This window comes from Trachypithecus francoisi, unplaced genomic scaffold, assembly GCF_009764315.1.
Source record: "Trachypithecus francoisi isolate TF-2019V2 unplaced genomic scaffold, Tfra_2.0 Lachesis_group13, whole genome shotgun sequence".
In the NCBI taxonomy this organism is placed as follows: domain Eukaryota; kingdom Metazoa; phylum Chordata; class Mammalia; order Primates; family Cercopithecidae; genus Trachypithecus; species Trachypithecus francoisi.
In genome coordinates, this window is record NW_022681458.1 from 63,367,345 (window position 1) to 63,391,804 (window position 24,460).

The 24,460-nt window shown below is 34.3% G+C and overlaps 1 protein-coding gene across 1 annotated transcript in view; it reads left to right on the forward strand.

Annotated features, from left to right (window-relative positions):
* LOC117094789 (titin-like) overlaps positions 1–24,460 on the forward strand; it is a 273,144-nt gene that overhangs the window by 136,147 nt on the left and 112,537 nt on the right. The window contains 30 exon segments of the mRNA XM_033230996.1: positions 790–867; positions 1,393–1,476; positions 7,527–7,610; positions 7,694–7,777; positions 7,987–8,076; positions 8,229–8,312; positions 8,425–8,508; positions 8,623–8,703; positions 8,819–8,899; positions 9,013–9,093; positions 9,199–9,282; positions 9,395–9,478; positions 9,589–9,672; positions 9,980–10,063; positions 10,173–10,256; positions 10,340–10,423; positions 10,559–10,642; positions 10,777–10,860; positions 10,990–11,073; positions 11,206–11,283; positions 11,689–11,772; positions 12,252–12,341; positions 12,610–12,687; positions 16,485–16,598; positions 17,906–17,974; positions 20,204–20,284; positions 21,199–21,273; positions 21,884–21,973; positions 22,405–22,467; positions 22,727–22,816. Of these exon segments, the coding sequence (XP_033086887.1) occupies positions 790–867; positions 1,393–1,476; positions 7,527–7,610; positions 7,694–7,777; positions 7,987–8,076; positions 8,229–8,312; positions 8,425–8,508; positions 8,623–8,703; positions 8,819–8,899; positions 9,013–9,093; positions 9,199–9,282; positions 9,395–9,478; positions 9,589–9,672; positions 9,980–10,063; positions 10,173–10,256; positions 10,340–10,423; positions 10,559–10,642; positions 10,777–10,860; positions 10,990–11,073; positions 11,206–11,283; positions 11,689–11,772; positions 12,252–12,341; positions 12,610–12,687; positions 16,485–16,598; positions 17,906–17,974; positions 20,204–20,284; positions 21,199–21,273; positions 21,884–21,973; positions 22,405–22,467; positions 22,727–22,816 (2,499 nt within the window).

Genomic DNA, 24,460 nt, shown 5'->3' on the forward strand with positions numbered 1-24,460 from the left:
GAAAAATTACTACTTAACTTTACATACGATAGCACCTTGGTTGCTTTATAAGCACAAGTTTGCATTCCACTTGATGTCTTCCTTCTGTATTTCTTGTTTCTGACATGTCTAAAACAAACTAATATCTTTAAAGCAGCTGAGGGTCCAAGGGAAGTTCTCCCAAAAAAAGACAGTCACTGTTGTTATACCTAAAACAACCAAAACAAATATCTCTAATAACCAAATAGTGAGCCCAGGTTTCCTTCTTTGGTGCTATTTGATTATATATTCACTAACATGCTTACTGATACACACATGTTTTTCTATTTATTATTAATTATATTAACCTGGCAAATATAAATACATAGTGAATATGTGTTTAATGTTCCTACTTTGTTCATTTTTGTAAATCTCTTAAATTTCACAATAGAAATAAAAAAGTATACAATAAATAATATAAACTTGTATCTTTAAAGTCCCTGAAGCATGTGAGAAAGTTATCACTGAAGAGAAGGTACCAACTCTTCCACAAAAACAAACAGTAATAGCACCAGCTGAAGGTGTACTGTTAATTTTTCTTCTCAAGTTCTTACCATTTATAACATGTGAAATTCCCTTGGATTCTTGTTAATATATATTTGTTTAATTCAACGCATTTGAAATACTGTAATGATAAAGTGATGCCTGTACTTTATATTGTCGCTGCATTCTGTTCTGTGTTTATCTCTCTCTTATGCTCTGCTTGTTAAAAAATTGTATATTTAAAAGAATATTTAAAAATAAAAGAAATTATTACTATTATCTTTAAAGTACCAGAGGTGCCTAAGAAAATTGTGGTAGAAGAAAAAGTACGTGTTCCTGAAGAACCCAAAGTTCCACCAACTAAAGGTAACTGCCTTTTCTGATTCATCATTAATGTAAAATCCTCTTTTATTCACTATGTAAGAGAGACCATTCTCTCAATGCCACAAGATGACATAAACTTCAATTTATGTTCTATAACATAATCCTGTCTTTTGAGGCAATGCTTTAGGCATAAAGACATAAGCCCAAAGTTATTTGTATTGATCCTCTTATTTAATAACTAAATAATATTGATCCCTCAACTTGTCTTTCAAAAATAATTCATTTTGGAAGCTCTTCTGAAGTAGCTCTGAAAAAAAAAAAAAAGTGCGCTCTAAATGACAAGAGAAAGTGATACTATCTCCAAAAAGCAAAGTGTTTCTGATACAATGAATCAAGAACTCATCGACAAGGCAATTCAGAGAAATGCACTGACTACATTTGACTTATAGTTGACTTATAATTGGGGGTTTTTCGACATTCTCCCTGTTACATGCCCCTTCTAGGCTTGATATGTTTACACCCAACTATAATGTTCTGAAAAACTAAGATAAATAAATATCTTTAAAGCACCCGAAGTACCCAAGAAAATTGTCCCAGAAGAAAAAGTTCGTGAAGCTGTTCCTAAAAAGCCTGAAGTTCCACCAGCTAAAGGTATACAGTGATGCTAATCACAACATGAAATAACTCTTGGTTTAGTTTTTCATGGTTTAAAGTGAATGTGTGTGACATTAAATCCTTATATTTTGTATCTTATATTTGTTATTTATAACAATTAATATCTTTAAAGTTCCTGGAATGCCTAAGAAAAGGGTTCAAGAAGAAAAATCACCTATTGTTATTTCTGAAGACACAGAGATGTACAGTGAGTGTAGAAAAATTAGTGATTCTTTTTGGTTTCATTCGTGTCCTTAAATGCACTGTGTTTGTCTTTATAGCTTTGAAAAGTAAATACACTAAACTCTTGTAAAAGCCTAACGTGCCAAAAATATATGACTCAAATAATCTTTGTGTCTATTATCTTCAGACAATCTATATTTCCTCACCAATTTAAAAAAGAAATACTATACTTACCATAGTGTGTGATTTTAGAAAAGTCATTTGTCTTGTTAAATTTTCCTAACCTATTCTGTATGCAAGTGTCTTTTGCTTTGAAGCAATTTATTTTCTCAGATCATGAAGTAACTTACTTTAACTCCATAATAATATTTTAATTGGATTTTATAAAATCAAAATGTTTCACCATTATTATTTTTTGACTCTTGACAACCATAATTGGAAACATTTTGGCAAAGCGGCTCAAAGGATGGTAGGTTTACAAGGCCACTCAAACCTCAAAAGAATTCTCAATACTTTTTTTTTTTTGCTTTCATACAAAATTAGGATTAAATAATTTGAATGATGACCAAATAGTAAAATATTGTGAATAGATACTGTTCAACAACCTGAATAGTAAAAATGACAGTAGTCAAAATATTCTTCCTTTTTTTTTTTTTTTTGAGATGGAATCTCACTCTATCGCACCCAGGCTGGAGTGCAGTGGCGCAATCTTGGTTCACTGCAGCCTCTGCCTCCTGGGTTCAAGCTATTCTCCTACCTCCACCTCCCGAGTGGCTGAGATTATAGGCGCCCACCACCAAGCCCGGCTAATTTTGTGTATTTTTAGTAGAGATAGGGTTTTTACCATGTTGGTCAGGCTGGTCTCGAACTCCTGACCTCAGGTGATCCACCCTCCTCAGCCTCCCAAAGTGCTGGGATTATAGGCATGAGCCACTACACCCAGCCCTCTTCCATTTTTTTTAATCTAAAAAATTTCCTGATGAAACTCAACTTTTTTGTTGTTCTTCCTGTTATACTAAGTTGGGATAAAAGAATATAATCACTTCCTCCTTTGAATATTTTTTCTATTCTTGACTTTAGTTATTGTTTTCAGCCAGTTTTTCTTCTAAAAACTGGAGAAATTTTTGTTGTCTTTATTTGCCTTATTTTCTAAATAATTAATTTTTTAAATTTTCTGCCTCCAAACCCTAAATGGCTTTTACAATCATATTAAATTGTGAAACCATATATTAGATGTGATTTGAAAATATAAATAATGAAGCTTCTAGAAAGGGAAAAGACTTATTGAATTTCTAGTAGGTCAAATATAGGAGAATTCTCAACGTGCGATTCAGTATCTTCCCTGTTCTTTATGAACAAATCCATTAAAAAGAAGACCAATAGGACAATTTTACCAATAACTTTCTCAAGGCAAAATGAAGAATTATATAGTCCTTGCCTGAACAATTCATCCGTTTTATTATCATGATCATAGAGAAATGCTTAGAGTCTTATATCATGAAACTGGGAATGAGGCTATCCCCAGCCAGTGGATTCTAGCCACTAATTTGCCTCTATGTACTACTATTAATTTTGGTGATGAATGTGGTATTATATATTATATTTTTCTTAATACAATTCTTTATCCACCTTGAAACATCCTAATTATTTGAATACTAATATCTTTAAAGTTTATGAAGCATCTGAAGAAGCAGACCTAGAAGAAAAAGTACTTGTGACTCAACCTCAAAAGACAAAACCCAAACTAGCAAAAGGTATATAACAATGATCCAGTCTGAAGAAAAACTATTTTTTGGCTCCTTTTAAAAAGCTCCATATGTTTCTTCACCATTTATAAATATAACTATACTCATATCTTTTAAGTGCCTGAGCCACCCAAGAAAGTTGTTCCAGAGGACAAAATATATGTGACTATTCCTAAAAAGAGAGAAACACCAGCAACTAAAGGTATATTTCAAATACATCAAACCTAGATGAACATCTTTGGCTATACGACTCAAACATTGCATGCTTTATATAAATTACTGTTTTTACAACTTTTAAATGTAAACCTACTAATATCTTTAAAGAACTTGATACAACCAAAGGCGTTTTTCCAGAGATGGAGGTACCTGAGGCTATTCCTGAAATTCCAGAACATCCTCCAACTGAAGGTATAATTCTCTAGTTAGGAAAATCTAAAGAAGAAAATATACTGTCTTCAGTCTGCAAAATGTTTAATGTTTAATATACATTCTTACAACCTCTAATGTTAAAATACTGTCTTTAAAGGATCTGATACACCCACAAAAAAGAATGATCTATGACTTGCCCCCAAGAAAGTCAAATCCCACACATATAATATACAAAGATAAAATATTAGAACAAAATAACATTTCTAGCATAAAGATCTCTGAAATGATATTAACAAATCTAACTTTCTTAGTATGTCATGTCTTTATGCCTTTGCCTTTTCTCAATTAAAAAACAAATACTAATATCTTTAAAGAGTTTGAAGTCTTCAAGGAAGTCATTCCAGAGGAAGAAACTCCTACTGTTAAAAGAAGAAAAACACCATCACCAACAGGTACAAGTTGGAAGAAAGTCAGCTTTTTAATCTCATGTTTTCAGTTGTACTTAACACATGTAAAAATACTAATATCTTTTAAACCACAGTGGCTACAGAGGAAATCATTTCATAGATGGATCCCCCAAGTAGAAGCTCAACCAAATGTATACATGTCCCAGTGAGTCACTCAAGATACAATAGAGGGAAAAAATGCCTTTAACTTATACACATGAAAGATGATTGAGTCAGTGTATTTTCAAGAGGACTCCAGAGAAAACATATATACACACATTATGATCAAAACATGTCTTAAAGAAAAGAAAATATTTAATTCAGTGTAAAGTTGATCTGTAATATCTCTACAAGATTAGAACACCTCCCAGAATATCCTTCAAGGCAAAAATAATTCCAGTTAAAGCTGGAACTCTCCCCTCAATGTTCATTTGCTCCTCTCATTGCCTTTTATTTTTCAAGCATCATACATTTTTTTCATTTTGAATATCTTTAGATAAGTCAAAACATGGAAAAGCTTTAAAACCTCCGGAACAATAATTGCATCATAACACCCATGGTATTCTGTAATTTAAAGAATATCTGAATATTTTGATATTTTTTCTCAGTCTGGAATCTTTTGGTTGTTCTCCCCTCTCCTAAACTTGAAAAACACTCACCTTTTTAAGGTGTCGAAGGTGTAGATGCAAAAAAAAGCCAACCTAGATTTTTCAAAGTGGCTGTAATTTGTTTTTCTCAATATAATAGCCAGAGGTATAGCATTAATTATAATCAATGTTTCCACTTTCCATGATCTGATTTTCTATGCATCTACCATTCCAAGAAATAAAATTACTAATATTGATAGTGTCTGAGGTGACCAAGAAAACAGCCACTCATAACCAAATACACTGCTACAAAAGAATCTGATTCTGGGGGCAGGCAGTGGGAGAAGGTTCCCATCTGGAACATTCTGTATGTGCAGTTATGATGGAAACTCTTTACTCCTCTTCATAACTCCAAAGTACAATGCATTCATATCTTTAAACTGCCTGAATCACCTCGAGAAGTTGTCCCTGTAAAGGAAACACCCATGGCTGCTCCCCTTGAAACTGAAATACCTCTCACTAAAGGTATCGTTCATCCTGTCATTCCTTCCGTCATTTATTTAATAACATTTAATAGTGCTTAGTATGTACAGGGTGCTAGGGAACTGGAGAATAATAAACAAAGACAATATTTGGTTCCTCTCAAGATTTTATACCTTCTCAGATTCTTTAAAGGAATCATCTTTGTAGCCATAAAAATCACTTTGGTTCAGCTCATTTAATTAATGTCTCCACTGATCCTTTTAACCTCTAACCATAATACTAATATCTTCAAAGCACCTGAAGCTATGAAAGAAGTTGTTCCTGAAATGAAAATGTTTCAGGATGTACCTGAAGAGCCAAAAACTCCACGTATGAAAAGTACGTTACCCTGAACAAATGTGGAAGAAGAAATTATCTGTCCTCTGCTCTTAAAACTGTTTTTTTCTAATACTCTTCATAAATTCTAAATATAAACATACTAATATCTTTAAAGTGTCTGAGGTTCCACAAGAACTCTCCTCTAAAAAGAAAATATTTGTGGCTGTTTCTGCCAAAACAGAAAACCCTCCTGCTGAGAGTATTCATTCAACAAATCCTTTTATAATGAGAGTGTAGAGTGTCACGAGAACTCTGTGAGGTTCTGGAGGAGGGGGAGTACCTCTCTTCTCAAGGATCCACTAACCCCTTAAAAGACTTAGCCTATTGGTTGAGCAAAGGGAGGATGGAGGGAAGAGAAGAAAATGTGGTTATAGTTGCTAACTTATTGTGGTTACTGTTTTCCATTAATAATTTTAACTCTTAAATGTGAACTACTAATATCTTTCAAGTGCCCGAAGTTCCTCAAGAAATTACTCCTGCAAAGAGAGTTCCTTCCAAAAAAAGAGAACCCCCATCAGTTAAAGGTACAAGTCACCATGCTCTCAGGGTCAAGAACTAGCTCTTCTAGTTTTGAGAATATTTTTGCTATTCCTAGTGATCTGCATAACAATAAACATAAAACTACTAATTTCTTAAAGTGCCTGAAGCTCTCCAAGAAATTGTCCCTGAAAAGAAAACGCTTGTGGTTCCTCTCAGAAAGCCCGAAGTCCTTCCTGATGAAGGTATATCTTGCTGGAAGCTTAGAGGGGTGGGAAAATGTCTTTTCTTGTATAAATGTGTTTCTTGATTGTGTTGATTCTTGTAACTTCTAAATGTAAATTATTCATATCTTCAAAGTGCCGGAGGCTCTCAAAGAAGTTGTCACGGAAAAGAAAGTGCATCCTCCCCAAAGGGCTGAAGTTGTACCTGTCAAAGGTACATTCTTAACTGTCCCCTTATGGTGGGATAGTGGGTGGGGCGATAGAAAGGACCACCTTTCCAGCCTTGAAGATTATTTTGATGTGTATATGTGAATCATGTCTGTGTTGACTCTTGTGACTCAAGTGTAAATGTATTAATATCTTCAAACTGCCTGAATCTCCCAAAGAAATGGCTACCAAAAACAAAGTACCAGAAGTTCCTCCTCTAAAACCTGAAACATCACCTATTATGGGAACTTGTTACCACTGATCTCAGGCTCAGGGGGAAAAGAAGAGCTGTTTTGTTCTTGAAAATGTCTGTGTATCTATCTAGTCGTCTCTGTATTTTCTGAGTGTAAAAATACTAATTTCTTTCAAGTGCACGAAGCTCCCAAAGAGATTATCCTGGAAAAGAAAGTGTTGGTGGTGCCTCCTAAAAAACCTGAAGTTCCACCTGTTAAAGGTATTTGTCACTGACTTTAGGCTTCAGAAGACCTAATTCTTCTGCTCTTGAAAATATTTTGTTCTAGTGGTCTTCATAACACCTAAATGTAATTTCACTAATATCTTTTAAGTGCCAGAAGCTTCCAAAGAGGTTATCCCCGAAGAGAAAGTGCCCTTGGCTCCTCTTGAAGAGCCTGAAGTCCCACCTGTTAAAGGTAGTTGCCACTGACCTTAGTCTTCAGATCTCATTCCTTTGCTCTTGAAGATATTTTTTCTAGTGGTCTTCGTAACTTCTAAATGTAATTTTGCTAATATCTTTTAAGTGCCGGAGGCTCCCAAAGAGGTAGTTCCTGAAAAGAAAGTGCCAGTGGCTCCTCCTAAAAAGCCTGAAGTCCCACCTGTTAAAGGTATTTGTCACTGACTTTAGGCTTCAGAAGATCTATTCTGCTCTGGAAAATATTTTTCTAGTGGTCTTCATAATGCCTAAATATAATTTCACTAATATCTTTCAAGTGCCTGAGGCTCCCAAAGAAGTTGTTCCTGAAAAGAAAGTGCCAGTGGCTCCTCCTAAAAAGCCTGAAGTGCCACCCACAAAAGGTAGATACCCTCATGTTGCTGTGTTTGATATTGTTTGTTTGTCTTTACTTTGTCTAATCATGAAAATACTAATATCTTTAAAGTCCCAGAGGTGCCAAAGGCAGCTGTCCCAGAAAGGAAGGTGCCTGAAGCTATTCCTCCCAAACCGGAAAGTCCTCCCCCAGAAGGTATGCGAAAGCTACACAAAGTATAGGAGAAAAATGACTGTGATTTTAACTAGGAAATTATATGTTAAAAGTCCTGCTACTTAAAGATGATATAATTCTAAATAAAACAAATGCCAACTGCTATCCAAAATATCTTGGTGTGTGCTTATATGCAAAAGGCATCCATTGTTTTCACCTTTTCTAAACATAAATTACAAATATCTTTGAAGTGCCTGAAGTGCTGCCACCGAAGGAAGTGGTCCCAGAAAAGAAAGTACCAGTGCCTCCTCCCAAAAAGCCAGAAGCTCCACCTCCTAAAGGTAGGTATCATTACACACTGTCAGTCCGGGGGCCTGGGGAAAGAGTGTACAGAAGAGCCTGCTGATCTAACAAGTTGTGTTTGCTTGGGTCAATGTGGAGTCGATATTCCCCCTTTATAGCTTCTAACTAAAAGATACTAATATCTTCAAAGTTCCTGAAGCTCCTACAGAAGTTGTACTTGAAAAGAAAGTATCTGTGGCTGTGCCCAAAAAACCAGAAGCCCCACGAGCAAAAGGTATTTATTCCCACTCCTCTGTTAAGAAAATCTTATTGTCTGTACCCTTCACAATCATTGTAAAATATGCCTTCGCCATTCATAAACTATAAAAATACTAATATCTTTCAAGTACCTGAAGCTGCTCAAGAAGCTGTCCCAGAAAAGAAAATTCCCAAGGCACCGATCAAAAAACCAGAAGCCCCCCCAGTTACAGGTACATGTCAGCTCAACCTTATCCTGCAGAAGAAATCTCTCTTCCATTCCTGAAAACAATTTTAGTCCATTGCTCTTCATTAACCTAAGTATAAAACTACTAATATCTTTCAAGTGCCAGAAGTTCCTCAAGAAGCTGCAGAGAAAGAAATTCCCGTGGCTCCACCCAAAAAACCAGAAGTTACAACTGTCCCAGGTACACTTTAGCCCTGACTTCATTCTGCAGAAGAGATATCTTCTCTCCTACTGTAAACAATTTTAGCCCATTTCTCTTCATTAACTTAAGTCTAAAACTACTAATATCTTTCAAGTGCCTGAAGCTCAAGAAGTTGTCCCAGAAAAGAAAGTTCCCAAAGCTCCGCCCAAAAAACCAGAAGCCCCACCTGCCACAGGTATTTTTCACCCCTGTCCTTTTTCTGCAGAAGAAATATCTCTTCTGATCTTAGAAATATTTCAGTCCATTTATCTCATTAACCTAAGTGAAAAACTACTAATATCTTTCAAGTGCCTGAAGTTCCACAAGAAATTGCCCCAGAAAAGAAAACACTGGTACCTCCTAGAAGGCCAGAAGTTCCACCTGTTACAGGTACTTGTCATTTGACCTTAAGTTTCAGAAGATCCAATTCCTCTGCTGTATATTTTTTTAGTAGTCTCCATAGCTCTACATGTAACTTTACTAATATCTTTTAAGTGCCAGAGGCTCCCAAAGAAGTTGTCCCTGAAAAGAAAGTGCCCTTGGTTCCTCCTAAAAAGCCTGAAGTCCCACCTGTTAAAGGTATTTGTCACTGACCTTAGGCTTCAGAAGATCTAATTCTTTTGCAGTTGAATATATTTTGTTCCAGTGGTCTTCATAACACCTAAATGTAATTTTACTAATATCTTTTAAGAGCCAGAGGCTCCCAAAGAAGTTGTTGCTGAAAAGAAAGTGCCAGTGACTCCTCCTAAAAAACCTGAAGTCCCACCTGTTAAAGGTATTTGTCACTGGCTTTAGGCTTCAGAAGATTGAACTCTTCTGTTCTTGAAGATATTTTTCTTGTGGTCTTCATAATGCCTAAATGTAATTTCACTAATATCTTTTAAGTGCCAGAGGCTCCCAAAGAGGTTGTTCCTGAAAAGAAAGTGCCCTTGGCTCCTCCTAAAAAGCCTGAAGTCCCACCTGTTAAAGGTATTTGTCACTGGCTTTAGGCTTCAGAAGATCAAACTCTTCTGCTCTTCAAAATATTTTTTTCTGGTTGTCTTCATAACTCCTAAATGTAATTTCACTAATATCTTTTAAGTGCCAGAGGCTCCCAAAGAGGTTGTTTCTGAAAAGAAAATGCCCTTGGCTCCTCCTAAAAAGCCTGAAGTCCCACCTGTTAAAGGTATTTGTCATTGACTTTAAACTTCAGAAGATCTATCTCTTCTACTCTTGAAAATATTTTTCCTAATGGTCTTCATAACTTCTAAATGTAATTTCACTAATATCTTCTAAGTTCCAGAAGCTCCCAAAGAAGTTGTTCCTGAAAAGAAAGTACCAGTGACTCCTCCTAAAAAGCCTGAAGTCCCACCTGTTAAAGGTATTTATCACTGATTTTAGGCTTCCGAAGATCAAACTCTTCTGCTCTGGAAATATTTTTCTAGTGGTCTTCATAATGCCTAAATATAATTTCACTAATATCTTTCAAGTGCCTGAGGCTCCCAAAGAAGTTGTTCCTGAAAAGAAAGTGCCAGTGGCTCCTCCTAAAAAGCCTGAAGTGCCACCCACAAAAGGTAGATACCCTCATGTTGCTGTGTTTGATATTGTTTGTTTGTCTTTACTTTGTCTAATCATGAAAATACTAATATCTTTAAAGTCCCAGAGGTGCCAAAGGCAGCTGTCCCAGAAAGGAAGGTGCCTGAAGCTATTCCTCCCAAACCGGAAAGTCCTCCCCCAGAAGGTAATAATGAAACTATTCAAATTACTGTTTTTTAAAATACAAACTCTCTCCTTAGTGTTGTAAAAACTTTTTTTTGCAAACTATTGCATGTATTTTAGTCAATTCTGGCATTAAAATGAGCTCATGTCTTTAAAGCTTTCGAGGAGCCTGAGGAAGTTGCCCCAGAAGAGCCTCCTGCTGAAGTTGTGGAAGAGCCAGAGCCGGCTGCGCCTCCACAAGGTACCTGGCAAGAAAGCTGCTGGGACATGTCAGCTGCTCTTTCCCCTTCCTGTCCTGATAATTCTGGGCGCTCTGAGCTTTTGTATCATTTCTCAATCTTCATTCTTTCTAAAACATACCTTCTAATTCTTTAGTGACCGTGCCACCTAAGAAACCTATCCCAGAAAAGAAAGCACCTGCTATCGTTGCCAAAAAACCTGAACCACCACCGGTGAAAGGTATTCCTCACTGCCACTAACTCCCTATCAAAAAACTGTCTTTAAAGTGCCATATTCCACTGTTCTGCCTCATGATTTTCACATTTCATTGAAACCATGAGCTTAAACAACTACTAATATCTTTTATAGTGCCTGAGGTGCCCAAGGAGGTTGTTCCTGAAAAGAAGGTGCCTCCAGTGGTTCCCAAAAAGCCAGAAGCCCCACCTGCTAAAGGTATATGTAGCTTTCCACTGTTTGATGGAGGCAGATGGAGCCCCCAGCTTCTAAAAGGGTTTTGTTCTGTGTAAATGTGATGGATGTTTACTGGTGATTGTTTCTAATGTTAAAATACTAATATCTTTGAAGTGCCTGAAGTTCCAAAAGAAGTTGTTCCAGAAAAGAAAGTAGCTGTTCCCAAAAAGCCAGAAGTCCCAGCAGCAAAAGGTACATGTCACTAATGAGATTCTGCAGAAAAGCACTCACTCTTGTCTAAAAAGTCACCTATTATCAAACCCTTTATTTGCCAATCCTCTTAAATCTACAACTACAAAACTGTCATTCTGGATTTTTAGGGTGTAAATGCTTTTTAATAACATCACTGACTTTTAAAAGTGACATATTTACTTATTACAAGCATTGGAAAAGTTTACTAACTTGGTTTGTTTATTCTAAATAGGCCATATTTTCCTCCCCACTATATGAGGATCCAAAGACAGATCACTGACCTTATTGTGAAATTTGTTCTTGGATCTGTCCCTGGGTTATTTGAGCAAAATGTGAAGTAGATGTGGTATAAATTTAATATACTTCTCAACTACTCATACGAAAAACTAATTAATATCTTTAAAGTGCCAGAAGTGCCAAAGAAACCTGTCTTGGAAGAGAAACCAGCTGTTCCTGTTCCGGAAAGAGTGGAGTCTCCTCCCCCAGAAGGTACACGTGAGACCGATCATTAATGACCTTGCCACTTGTGACTATTTCTAATTTAAGCTTTGTTCTTCTTCCTTCCTAACTCATTATTTCTTGGTCATTTTCTAACCTTTAATTATTTGTCTTAATTCATTATTCTAAATTAGCTCCAATCTCAAATCTATTTTGGGTTATTGGTCCACAGTATCTACATAAGTCATAGTAAGCTGTATTAAACAAAGCTTCTCCAATGTACACAGAAAGTAAGACAGGAGAACTAATGATTATAAATGACATTAAACACTAAAAGGGCTTTGCAAGCATTCAAATCAATAGATGAAGAAGTTAGTGCAAATGAGATAGATTTTATCTTAACAAAAATAAGAGAAGGTATTAATTGAAACAAAAGAAGAAATCAAGATTACTATTTGTCGTGTTTAGTGTTTGTCCATCTTAGAATATTGTTCCATACATTGAAATAAAATTAACTAATATCTTTGAAGTATATGAAGAACCTGAGGAAATTGCTCCTGAAGAGGAAGAGCCAGTACCTGTTGCAGAAGAGGAGGAACCAAAAGCACCACCTCCAGCAGGTACAAAGCAGAATTCACTGCATGGGAAAATACAGTCATTTCATTTTTGTGTCTATATATCTTCTTTAAGGCAAAATATCAGTCTTGTACCTTATTGCCTGAAATCTGACTACATTAAGAACAAAAGTCATTTCTACACATACAACTTTGGTCCCGCAGAATTTGGTCCCACATATACCAAGAAATATGTGTGGCTTTTAATTCATTCATTAGCATTACATTTTTCATTGTAATCATCTAATTCTAAAAGAAATTCCTATTATTCAAGTGCCTGAAGAGCCCAAGAAGATCATCCCAGAGAAGAAAGTTCCTGTCATCAAAAAACCAGAAGCACCACCTCCTAAAGGTACTCATGTTAAAATGAATACTTCATTTTTGTGGTGTCTACAATTTTACACTCTTTTCTTATTGTGTGTTGTGTTATATCATACGTTTGTTAACTCTTATCTATATGTTATGGTGTTCAATAAACTTGTATGTATATCTTACATCTTGCAACTTTGTATTATTAAATGCTACTAATATCTTTAAAGAACCTGAGATGCCAAAGAAAGTTGTTCCAGTGAAGAAGGTCCCAACTGTTAAGAAGCCAGAAACACCAGCAGCTAAAGGTATTCACATCATCATTGGCATCATAAAAATGAAAATATTCTGATATCTTAAAGTGTAATCCAATAAGTTGTCCTCATTGTCGTTGCATAACTAAGGACAAAAATTTCCTTATTTTGCTTTCATTAATTTTAATGCTGCTCCAATAAATGCAGGTTTTTTATTCTTAATATTTAAAAATGTTTTCAAATACTCTTTTTAAAACAAAACTAATATCTTCAAAGTGCCTGAGGTGCCCAAGAAACTTGTTCCAGTAAGGAAAGAACCTGTGCCTGTTACCAAAAAACCAGAAGTTCTTCCAGAAAAAGGTACCTACCATGAAGAAAAAATAGATTTCTCTAACTGCTATTTAAGCACGTTAATAATAGGTCTTAGAGAAAAACATACTGATTGTGAATTTATGTTAAAACCACATTGCACAGAAAAAAGGGAAATAATGAAGGGGAAAAAACTGAAACAGACAAGCAGGAGTGAAAAAATGAATGGGATTCAGTTGTGCCGTGATATATCACATGGTTACAACTAGTAGAAAAGAACCTTCTCTCATTCAATGTGTCAAACAGCTCAATTCAACATATTTTGTTGAATGTAGACCATTAACGAGACATCATATTAGAAAAATTAAGGCCTGATCCTGTCTTCAAATAAGTTAAATCCGGTGAGAGGATAGAAAGATAACAGGACTCTAATACACACAGGAAGTGATTACACATAGCAAGTGAATTCAAAGGGCTGCAGAAACACAGGGCAAGAAAAGATTACCTTCAGGCAGAGGCATCATGGGAAGTTGTGTGGAATAATTGAATTTAAATTTTGATGGACTTTTACATGTAGAAATTAAGGAAATAAGGCCGGATGTGGTGACTCATGCCTGTAATCCCAACACTTGGGGAGGCCGAGGTGGGTGGATCACTTGAGGTCAGGAGTTCAAGACCAGCCTGGCCAACGTGGTGAAACTCCGTCTCCACTAAAAATACAAAAATTAGCTGGGCGTGGTGATATGTGCCTGTAATCCCAGCTACTTGGGAGGCTGAGGCAGGAGAATCCCTTGAACCCAGGAGGCAGAGGTTGCAGTGAGCCGAGATCATGCCACTGCACTCCAGCTTGGGCAACACAGTGAGCTTCTGTCTCAAAAAAAAAAAAAAAGAAAGAAATTGAGGACATGATATCGTATGGAAAGGGAAAAGCATACTGAAAGGCGCAGAGATAGAAGGATCTAGAATGTTCAAGGACTTTCAAGTAAACTTATACAATTTGAGTATGGATTGGCTGTGGAATGTCTTGAAAGATAATACCAGATATAAAGATGGGGTCATATTTTGGAGTACTTCAAATGCCAGGAAAAGGCTTGTACTTTTTTCTATAGGCAATAGGAGGCTTCAAAGGTTTTGCAGCAGGCTTACATATTAATAGGATTTGGGCTTTAGAAAGGTAACTGACAGCAATTTCAGCTGCTAAATAGTAAAGACCCATTGCAATTATTTAAGGTCTTTAAGAGTTGGACAAGATCCGTGGTGGTAGAAATGGAAAGGGGCACTGGGTTTGAGAGAAATGGAGACTGAGTGGCCTCTGACCATTGTCAAAACCATTAGGGAAATTGAGGAGCCCAAGATCATTGTAAGGTTTAAAGCTAGATGGACAAAAGAATGGTTCATTGGGTCTCTGAACACATGTTAGAGGAAGATGGTAGATGTATTTTTCACCTTTAAAGCATAAAAGTTGGGAGTGTGCCTCAGGAGCTTAAGAAAGAGATCAGGCCTAGAGATGTAGCTTAAAGTCATTCACATGGAAATAAGAATTGAGCATGCAGGAAAAATTACTCAGAAAATGTACAGCAAATTTTTTTAAGTGTCAAAGTTAGACCAGTGGGAAAACACCTTCATTGAAGGGTACACAGAGGACCAGAAGCAAATGAAGAAGGCTGAGAAGATTCATATATAAAATTAGGATGTCCAAAATGGTGCCATGTCTCAGAAGCCATTTTTCCCATGAAATCTTCTAAGATGAAGCTCTTGCCCCTGCATTCTTTGCCTGCTCTTTAGACAATTTTGCATGTCTTCTAAATTCTTAATAGTAAACAAAATCATATCTTTAAAGTGCCCAAAGTGCCCGAGAAAATCATCCCAGAAAAGGAAGTGTCTGTGCCTATCCCTGCAGAGCCAGAAGCTCCACCTGCTGAAGGTACATGGCTTCTCCATAAATCTTGTAAAGATGACAATTGTCTTCATCCTCTTGCTTTGATTGTAGATGAATCTTATGTATTTGTCTGTCTGTTTCATGTATTGAAGTTATTGATATTTGGGGGTCATCTGAATAATCTGTTATAGAGTGTTACTTAATGTAGCTAGGTTGATATGTTAGAATAGTAGTTGCAGTATTCTGTTCTAAATATAGTCTAAAATAAAACACTATGTTTTTTAAAGTTGAAGAGACTCCTGAGGAAATAATATATGAAGAAAAAGCATCTATAACCATTGGTAGAAAAGAGACTCCCCCTGTTGAAGGTATATATATATATAAATTTTTTTAATCTCCTGAAGATTCCTGTTAGAATTACAAAAGCATTTACAGGACACTATTCCTTCTTGAAATTATATACAAGATCTGTCTAGCATGTTTGACTGCTTTATTTTTGAAATAGCTACACTTCTTTCAAGTTAGAATCTTTAATTTGGTTACTCTTGTTGGTAATTATAAATTCCAAAAGGTACAGTTTACTGAAGCAAAATGGAATAATTGCCTTGGATCCTCAAATGATAACACAGTATCAAATTTTAAAACTCATCGCATTTGCCATCAATATACATTGAATAATTAATAGGCAGTTCAAATATAAGAACTTTTTCTTATACGTGAATTTTTCTATACGTGAATTTGTATGAATTGTATATTTTTATTTTGTGACTAATCTTTGCATCAATGTGAAATTTCTAAGAGTCTTTTTGAAGAACTTTACAACTTCATATCCTTTGTCAAAATTCTTTAAAGAACGTGAAATTGAAAAGTACATTAAACCTGAAGAGCCTGAACCTGAACCACAGCCTGAAGAAATACCAATAAAAGGTATTCAATCCAGTGGACTTAAATCTTCTTTATCATATTCTTTCTCTTTAAATGTATATGGTTTATGTTGTTGTATATATGTATTATGTCTGTTCCCATTTGTATGTAAAGTATTCTTCGTTTTAAATGTGAACCTCATTCTTAGGTTTCTATGTAACTTGTACTGTTTATCTCACGTCAATTGTGGCTTGTTTGGATGCTTTGTTTGTTGTTATTGGTGCCTTTGCTGTATTTCTCATCATCTGTGTAAAGGGTTGATATTTTTATGTTTTATGTTCTGTGTTTTGTGTTGGATACTGGTATTATGTACCTTAAAAAGTAAACTTTGTACTTCATATATATATGTGTGTGTGTGTGTATATGTGTGTGTGTATATTATATATAAATTATATATATAATTTCTATTAAATATTCTACATATCCCCATGCTAACATATACATATACTAACACCTCTGAAATACTCTTTCAAGAACCTGAACCTGAAAAGAAGGTTATTGAGAAACCAAAACTCAAACCAAGACCCCCAGCTCCTCCACCTGCTCCACCTAAGGAAGATGTGAGGGAGAAAATATTCCAACTTAAAGGTAAAAAATGCCACTTCCAAAGTTTTATTAGCCTGCTTCAAACTTCTATCCAGCCATCTGAAATGATGCTTGCAAGAAATGTATGACTTTTAGAAGTGTGTACTTTCAGACATGATTGTACTGTGAGATTGCATAGAGTTGTGTCTTCTGCTGCCCCGTGGTTCCTGGGTTGCTTGTCATGTCATGCCTGCTGCTGCAAAAGTCAGAAAGTACACTGATAGCATCATCGGGATATCTGAATACAGGGGTTATCCAATTAACTTTCTTTTGTGGAGTGGGGAGAAAAGAGTTTTCTGATTTCAAAGCCTGATTGCTATACATATCATTGCGGTCTTATGCTTAAGGAATATGTAAGAAATCTTTGCAAGATATTTTCAATATTGCAGTAACACATCTACATAAAAGCTAAAACTTTGTTCTTAAAGAATTGCATGTGCTTTTAAATATATTACAAGTAATATAGTTATGATCTCCAATAGCTGATATGTGCTTATATATCATGAAAGGAAAGCATATGAATGACTTGTTACTGTTCCCCTATCTTTTTTTTTTCTTGCAACTTAAAGAAGTGTTCTGTGTGGTTCTCAGGGGAGCTGGAAAGAGTGGTTATGAAGACATTTGGTATCCAGCATCTCTTCCTATTATTAAACTTCCCTTTCACCTTCTTATATTTTGATTTTTCTATGAATGACACAATGTTACTTAATTTTAAAAATATCAGTTTCTTTAAAAGCTGAAACAAACTGGCAAAAACATATTATTCTTATTTTAACAAAAAGTTGTCTTGTGATGTCATATGATTCCCCAATCTAAAATTATCTAGATGTAATCTTAGATATGCACTTTCCCCATACAGACCTATGTATCTACAAACCAGAGTCTTCCAGCATAAGACATTGCTGCTGGTGATTCTTGCCCTCTACAACCCTCATGGCCTTTAGGGGGACCCTCTGGCACCTCTTGAAAGGCCACCCATCTGTTAATTTATACTCCATGAGGACACACACATAAATACATTTCCCTTAACGTAAAATGTATGCTCAAAGGAAAATTTCTTCCTCCTGCCAATAACAAAAATTGCCTTACTTCTCTGCCGGTCTTTAATTAACTACTGAGCTTTGGAGTAAAACTGCAGTCTGTTTTCATGGTTCGAATGCTGCTTCTATGTTCTTTGGAAGCTGTTCTTGGCTGTTATTAATGCTTTCTGGTTATAAGCAAAGCTTGGTTTTGATTCTTGGAGTAGAAAGTTAATCACTTGCTTCAGATTAAATATACAAATAACAAAAATAAAATCATATTCTTTAAAGCTGTTCCAAAGAAGAAAGTTCCTGAAAAACCTGAGGTTCCAGAAAAAGTGGAGCTTACACCTCTGAAAGGTATTTCACAGGCTGAAAAATATATACTTATGTGGTAGCCCTTTTCCTGACTCCTCGCTGTTTCTGCCTCGTTGAATGTTCTGTTTCTCTTTTTCAACCATCAGAGAGTAGTCCCATTCATTTCTTATATTTCTGTGGCTTTTATGGTCCTGGCTCATAAGTGTGGCTTCCTTTGTCTCCCATCCCTTTCATACATTGCATAGACATGGTCTATCTTTGTCTCATCTGCATATGTCTTCTTGCATTTTCCTAAACTTAAAAATATCAAATTTTACTGGTTAGCCAAAATTGATACCAAGAGACATGTGAGATTAAAATGCTGAGAGCTATTAGTAAACTGTTTTGACATTTTCCTGACATAAGCATTTTAGCCAATGTAATAAGCATTAAAAATAAGTCTTATCTTCCTTTTATATTATTAAGGTTATTTGTAGGGATTTCCTTAGGACTTTCATGTCAGTCTCTTCTCACTGGCTCTAAGGCATTCTCTGAGGTGTACAGAATTCACATTTCAGAAAAATTTCCTTATTGCTGTAGGTAATTTTTCAAAATGTATTTTTCTGTAAACAGTATTTTTCCTAATAAGGTCTCATCTAAAATTAGACCCTAAAGAAAACTAAATGAATTATAAGAGTCTAGAAAACAGCTATCAAAAATAAACTTAATTTTTCTAGTGGGTAGCAGTGTTCTGTTCAAGTAATCAACACATTCAGACCTAGAAATTAAGACTCTGGTCACTCTGAAATTTTGGGGAAAAAAGTCATCCATATAAATATACATTTCCTGATTTCATAAAAGGGAGATTACAAAATGATGTTATCATGGATATTGATCATAAACATTAAAATAGCACATAATCACATATAATGACTTTAAAAATAATAGCTACAATGGTGGGTTCTCAAACATCAATAAGATTTTTAAAATAAAATAATAATATAAAAAAAGCACAGATATATTTTCACTATGTCCATTATATCAGTAAAGAAAATCTATATTATGCCTCCTCACTTTACATTAATTAGATGCATGTGCTTCCTTCTGGGTTTGAGCAATAAAAATACTTATTAAGAAGATTGGTACCTTTAAAATAGTATTGAAGGCCAACACAATTTATCCTGGATAAAATATGTAATGTTTAGCTGTAAAATTTTCACTTAAAATATTTGGCATTAGAAAAAAATGATTATTCAAAATAAAATACATATTTGCCTATTGCAGGTTTAAATTTTGAAATAAGAGTTAAGCAATGTTATCTTTATCACATAAAACAATTTAATGAGTTGCAAATATCTTGTTTAAAGCCCTAAATAGAAAATTTTATAGAAATATCTAAAAATTCAGATTTCTGACAGTGAGCAAATAGTTACATGATACAAATAAATATTGTTCTAAATTAGATTTTAATTGACATTAGTAGAGAGGAAAATGGTTTAATAATCACCACGTGTTCCTTTCTTTCACCATTCAAATCTGTGAGGGCCGTAATAGCAAACGAGGCCGCTTTATAAAATAGCATCACCCATCATGCTCAGTATTCACTGTAGAGGAAATTAATTTTGAATTCCTTGCATTCCTTAATTTGAATGAATTTAAGAACATTTTCTTATTTACGAAAAATGAGCTTCCAACACCAGCTTTGAGATTTTATAATTCTATAATTTTAAATATTTTATCCAGTATTATTTCAAAAAGGAAATCTTAAGAAAGGATACTCTTTTTCTGTTCAGAAAGTGAGATATGGCCCTTCCCCAACATCAAAGTCACAAATCGGAACCCTTGGCCACCGTCTTCCCTCAGTGGAGAAGACTGAATGATGGCACTAACACTTGCTGGTATCATTTTCATACATTTAGTGGTTGGGGAGATAACATCGTAGATCTGGACAATCTGCAGTTGCAGTTTGGGACAAAGATGCTGTCAAGAACCCTATAGTTTGATTAAAGATTCATAAAGTCAGTACAGAGCAACATCCTCTATGAGCATTTAAAATGAATACATTTGCCTGCAGTTAATGGAGTTGAATTTCATCACAAGGCTGTATAGATATTTATACAGAGGAGATAACTTGAAATGTATCATTTAAACTTAAATTCTGTGGTATTTATATGCAGTGAAAATTGTTACTTAATGCACTACAGTTAACTAGTTTTAGGAGAGACATTTTTCTTGTTGAAATTCCGTTTTTATATAAATTCACTTCAAAATTTGAAATCATATTCTTTTAAGTGCCTGGAGGTGAAAAGAAAGTTCGCAAATTACTTCCTGAACGTAAACCTGAACCAAAGGAAGAAGTTGTTCTGAAAAGCGGTATAGTATTTTTCAACCATTCTGTCAGCGTTAAGTAATTTTACAAATGAACTTGAAAGCTTACAAAATGTTTCTGTCCTTTGGTTTTCTTTGAATTGGTTCACTATTTATCAAAATTTGTTTGTAGTTTCACTGAAAATTAAGAAAAATGTCATTTCCAGATCTTTTTTTAAAAAAAGACAGAAATTTTGTGAGCATTCACAGTATTTTGAAATTTAAAATGTTAATAGGCATAACTAAGTTGATAATATTCTAAACTAACAACAACCATGACTGCCATTTTCATAACCAAATTATGTAGTAAAGTACACTAAACCTATTAAATACCTTACATGAAACTACTTTAGCTTAAATTCAATATTCAGTTTTAAAGCATGACACAGGATCACCACAACTAATAAATAACATCTTTAAAAAACTGAACATTTCTTTCTGACTAATACAATATTAAAGAATGTGAAACAAGATAGTCAAATGAAGAATTAAGTTCTAACATTGTCTTCACATAGAATTACTGATTTTTAGGCTACCTTTCTTTGGATATCTCTGCTTAAGTAAACTTTCTACTGATTTACATACTCATTAAATCATTAACATTTAATTATTATTATAATTCGTTGCTATTCAAAGTATTCATTTTGTGTTGGAGCTGTTTCTCCCACAGACTTGTCTCAGGATACACCCTCTATCAAGACAGAAGCAAAGTAACTTTGAGTGCTATTGTAATTAACATAACAACCTTTGATTCAAAAAAAAAAGAAAAAACTGTTAGTGTAAATGCTTACTTTCCAGAGTGCTAGGTAGCATGCTTTTTTTCATTTTCCTTGCTTTGTACATTATTTGCATTTGTCAAGCTTATTCAACATCTTCATTAGTTTGTCTTGGTTTACATATAAACCTTTTTGTCTTTAAAGTTCTAAGAAAAAGACCTGAAGAAGAAGAGCCTAAAGTAGAACCTAAAAAACTAGAAAAAGTTAAAAAACCTGCAGGTAGGAATCTCAGTGACAATTTGTAAGAATATCTTTTAACAATATGGACATTTAACAAAAGGTTTATGTTGTAAACATAAATGAAGTTAGATGTAAACATGGCTTCATATTTCATCTGTGATGTAGTCTTTGTTTTCCATTGTCTGCTTTCTGTTTAAATATTTTTATAGTAATTCCCAAATCCATTCACGTATTTCCCTGCACTTCATTCTTATCATTCCTTTGCAACTTAAGTTCCTCCAGTAGAAATGACTGAAATAATCAAGTGGCTATTCATGGGAGGTTGTCGGCAAAGGTTTCATAATCTGGGAGCTTTTAAATGGATTGACTTTTATTATTAGCCTCTTCTCAAAGGGTGTAATTATTGGGAACTATTATAGAAGTGATTTAGAAGGAGAGAGCTATGGGGAGTGGAAGACAAGTTGATGGAATAAAAGGAACAAAAATAAATGGAAGCAGAGTCAAGAAAATAAAATAGAAATTAACTGATAAATATAAGGTTTTTTAAAAAGCCATCAATAGAGTTTTTGAAAAATAAATTGATATTTCAGATGAGTTGCTCCCTAAATATTCAAATATTAACACTAAAAAAAAAAATCTTATCTTAAAGTACCAGAACCACCACCTCCAAAACCTGCTGAAGAGGTTGAAGTACCTACTGTTACAAAAAGAGAAAGGAAGATTCCTGAACCAACAAAAGGTACAAATCTACTGGCATTCTTAGTTGTCTCTAAAAATGCAAATATGTATCATTTAAAATATTGTTACACTGACATAAAGATTTGAACACATGACCTTAATCTGTTCATCACATATGGCTTAATTTTCTTTATCATCTCACTCTCCTATGCAATTGGCTAATGATTACCCAGTTGCTAAATAAGTTACCAGAAAAAAAAATTGTATTTATGGGCAATGAGATAAATAACAACATTAAAACCAAGAACATTGCCTTACTATATTTTCCAAATATTTTGTTTAAAATGAAAACTAATCAAATACTTGATTTGATAATTATATGTATATAAATTCTAATATCTTCCAAGATATGTGGGCTTAATTTTGGTTTTGACTTTGTGAAAAACTTCAAAAATCCTGTCATAATCTGCCCTCTACTCTGAATTATTTCAGTGCCTGAAATCAAGCCAGCAATACCTCTCCCTGGACCTGAACCGAAACCAAAGCCTGAAGCAGGTGAGCAAGCTTATCCTCAATGTCAACAGCATATTCCTTCTTGATTCACACACATAACATGTACTTAATAAAAGATAGTAGGTGAAAGTCAGTATATATCAAATGATTTCTGATGTCTCAATATGCTTAACATACTATTCTCTTAAAAACTAGTTATTCAAAGATTTCAAAATTATATCAGAAGAGGCAAATAAGCCACCAAATAAGCTTTTAGGAAGTGACAAATTGATACATTAATGCAATGGACATCTCTCTACAGAAGTGAAAACAATCAAACCACCTCCTGTGGAACCTGAACCAACCCCCATCGCTGCCCCAGTAACAGTGCCGGTGGTTGGAAAGAAAGCAGGTATTTATCCTGTAGCTTCCTTTTTGCTAGTTTGTTTTGGTGACTTAATAAAAGTATTCACACTTGATTAAAATTCAAGCCCTGTTTATGTTGCAACATAGGTATCATTTCAACTTTGGAGTTTTATGATAAGTTTCTAGCCTTTCTTCATCTAACATCTTTTATCCACTTTGTCTCCTGCCCAGTGGGTGAATATTGTGCCTTAATTGGAATGTACGTTCCCGGGTTGCGCCATTTCTTTCATATGCTTTGGAGATTAAGTAATGAATATGTTTGGGGCTGATAAAAACTAAGGAGACAGGCAGAGACCCTATAAGGGTATACATATAAGAATCCCATGAAGCTTCAAATTTCCCTTATACCCTATTGGAACTATATCTCTTTTTTAAAAAAGTCTGTATATTGGGATAATGTAAAAGTTCTGGAAATGGATAGTGTTGATGGTTGTACAACATTGTGACTGTATTTCATGCAACTGAATTGTATACTTAAAAATGGCTAAAATGATAAATTTTATGTTAGGTATATTTTACCACAAAAAAAAGAAAAAGAAAAAAGAGACTCCATAGTTCAGTCTTTGAATCTGTATAAGGAATTAGATCAATAATAATTTTCTTAAATGTTCTAACTTAATGGTATAGATATCTCAAGTCCAAACTTAAAGCACCTATTAGTTGTATATGAACTATTTAGTATAGTTCATCATTTAAGTGATAATTTGAGATATAATTGATCAAAACTAATTTGATGTGTAATTGATAGTCATTGATAAACACACATCCTATTTGCCCTCTGGCTCACTATCTGGGTGACAAGATCATTCATATCCCAAACCTCAGCATCATGAAATATATCCACATAACAAAATTGCACATGCATCCCATGAGTTTAAAATAAAAGTTGAAATTATTAAAAAAAAAAAAAAAACCAAAAATAAAACAAAGTAAATTTAAAGTGGGGTGTGGGGGGGAATGCATATATTGATAATTTTCTAAGATGTGAAGAATCTAAGATATTCAATGTAATGCCTTGACAATTTGTTCCTATGGAAAAATGATCATCTCCACTGATAAAGCACAAAATAAAACATTCAGGGTGAATAAAAAAAAAAAAGAACTATTTGTTACATTCCACAATGAGATGTGCATAGCCCCCGGGAATAACATTTAGAAATATCCATAAGAGCTTGACAGAGAGATTTTTTAATTTAATTTTCTGAACCTAATAAAAATTGATTATATCTTTAATAAATCAATAAATAAAACTATTCAGAAAAATTATATTATTTTAGATTATTCATTTAATAATTATATAGTCATTTTATATTTGTTTATATATTTTTATATAAATTATTTAGAAATTTTTTTATTTAAAATTATCTCAAAATATTTGGAGTTTACCATGTTTAATGACATGAAAAAATATACTATATTATTTTGACTATAGTTTAATTTTTAATATTTATGTTATATTTTGTCACTGATGTTTATGATTTGGGTATTACTCTTTTAAACTTTTATAATGTCAGTGTAGTACTTTTATTATTCAGAAAAAGGTGATGAATTGCTCTTGGCTAATTAAGTATGTATAAAAATAAAGCTATTTTCAGTTATCCTGGGGGCTGAAGCTAGCGAACTCGTTCCA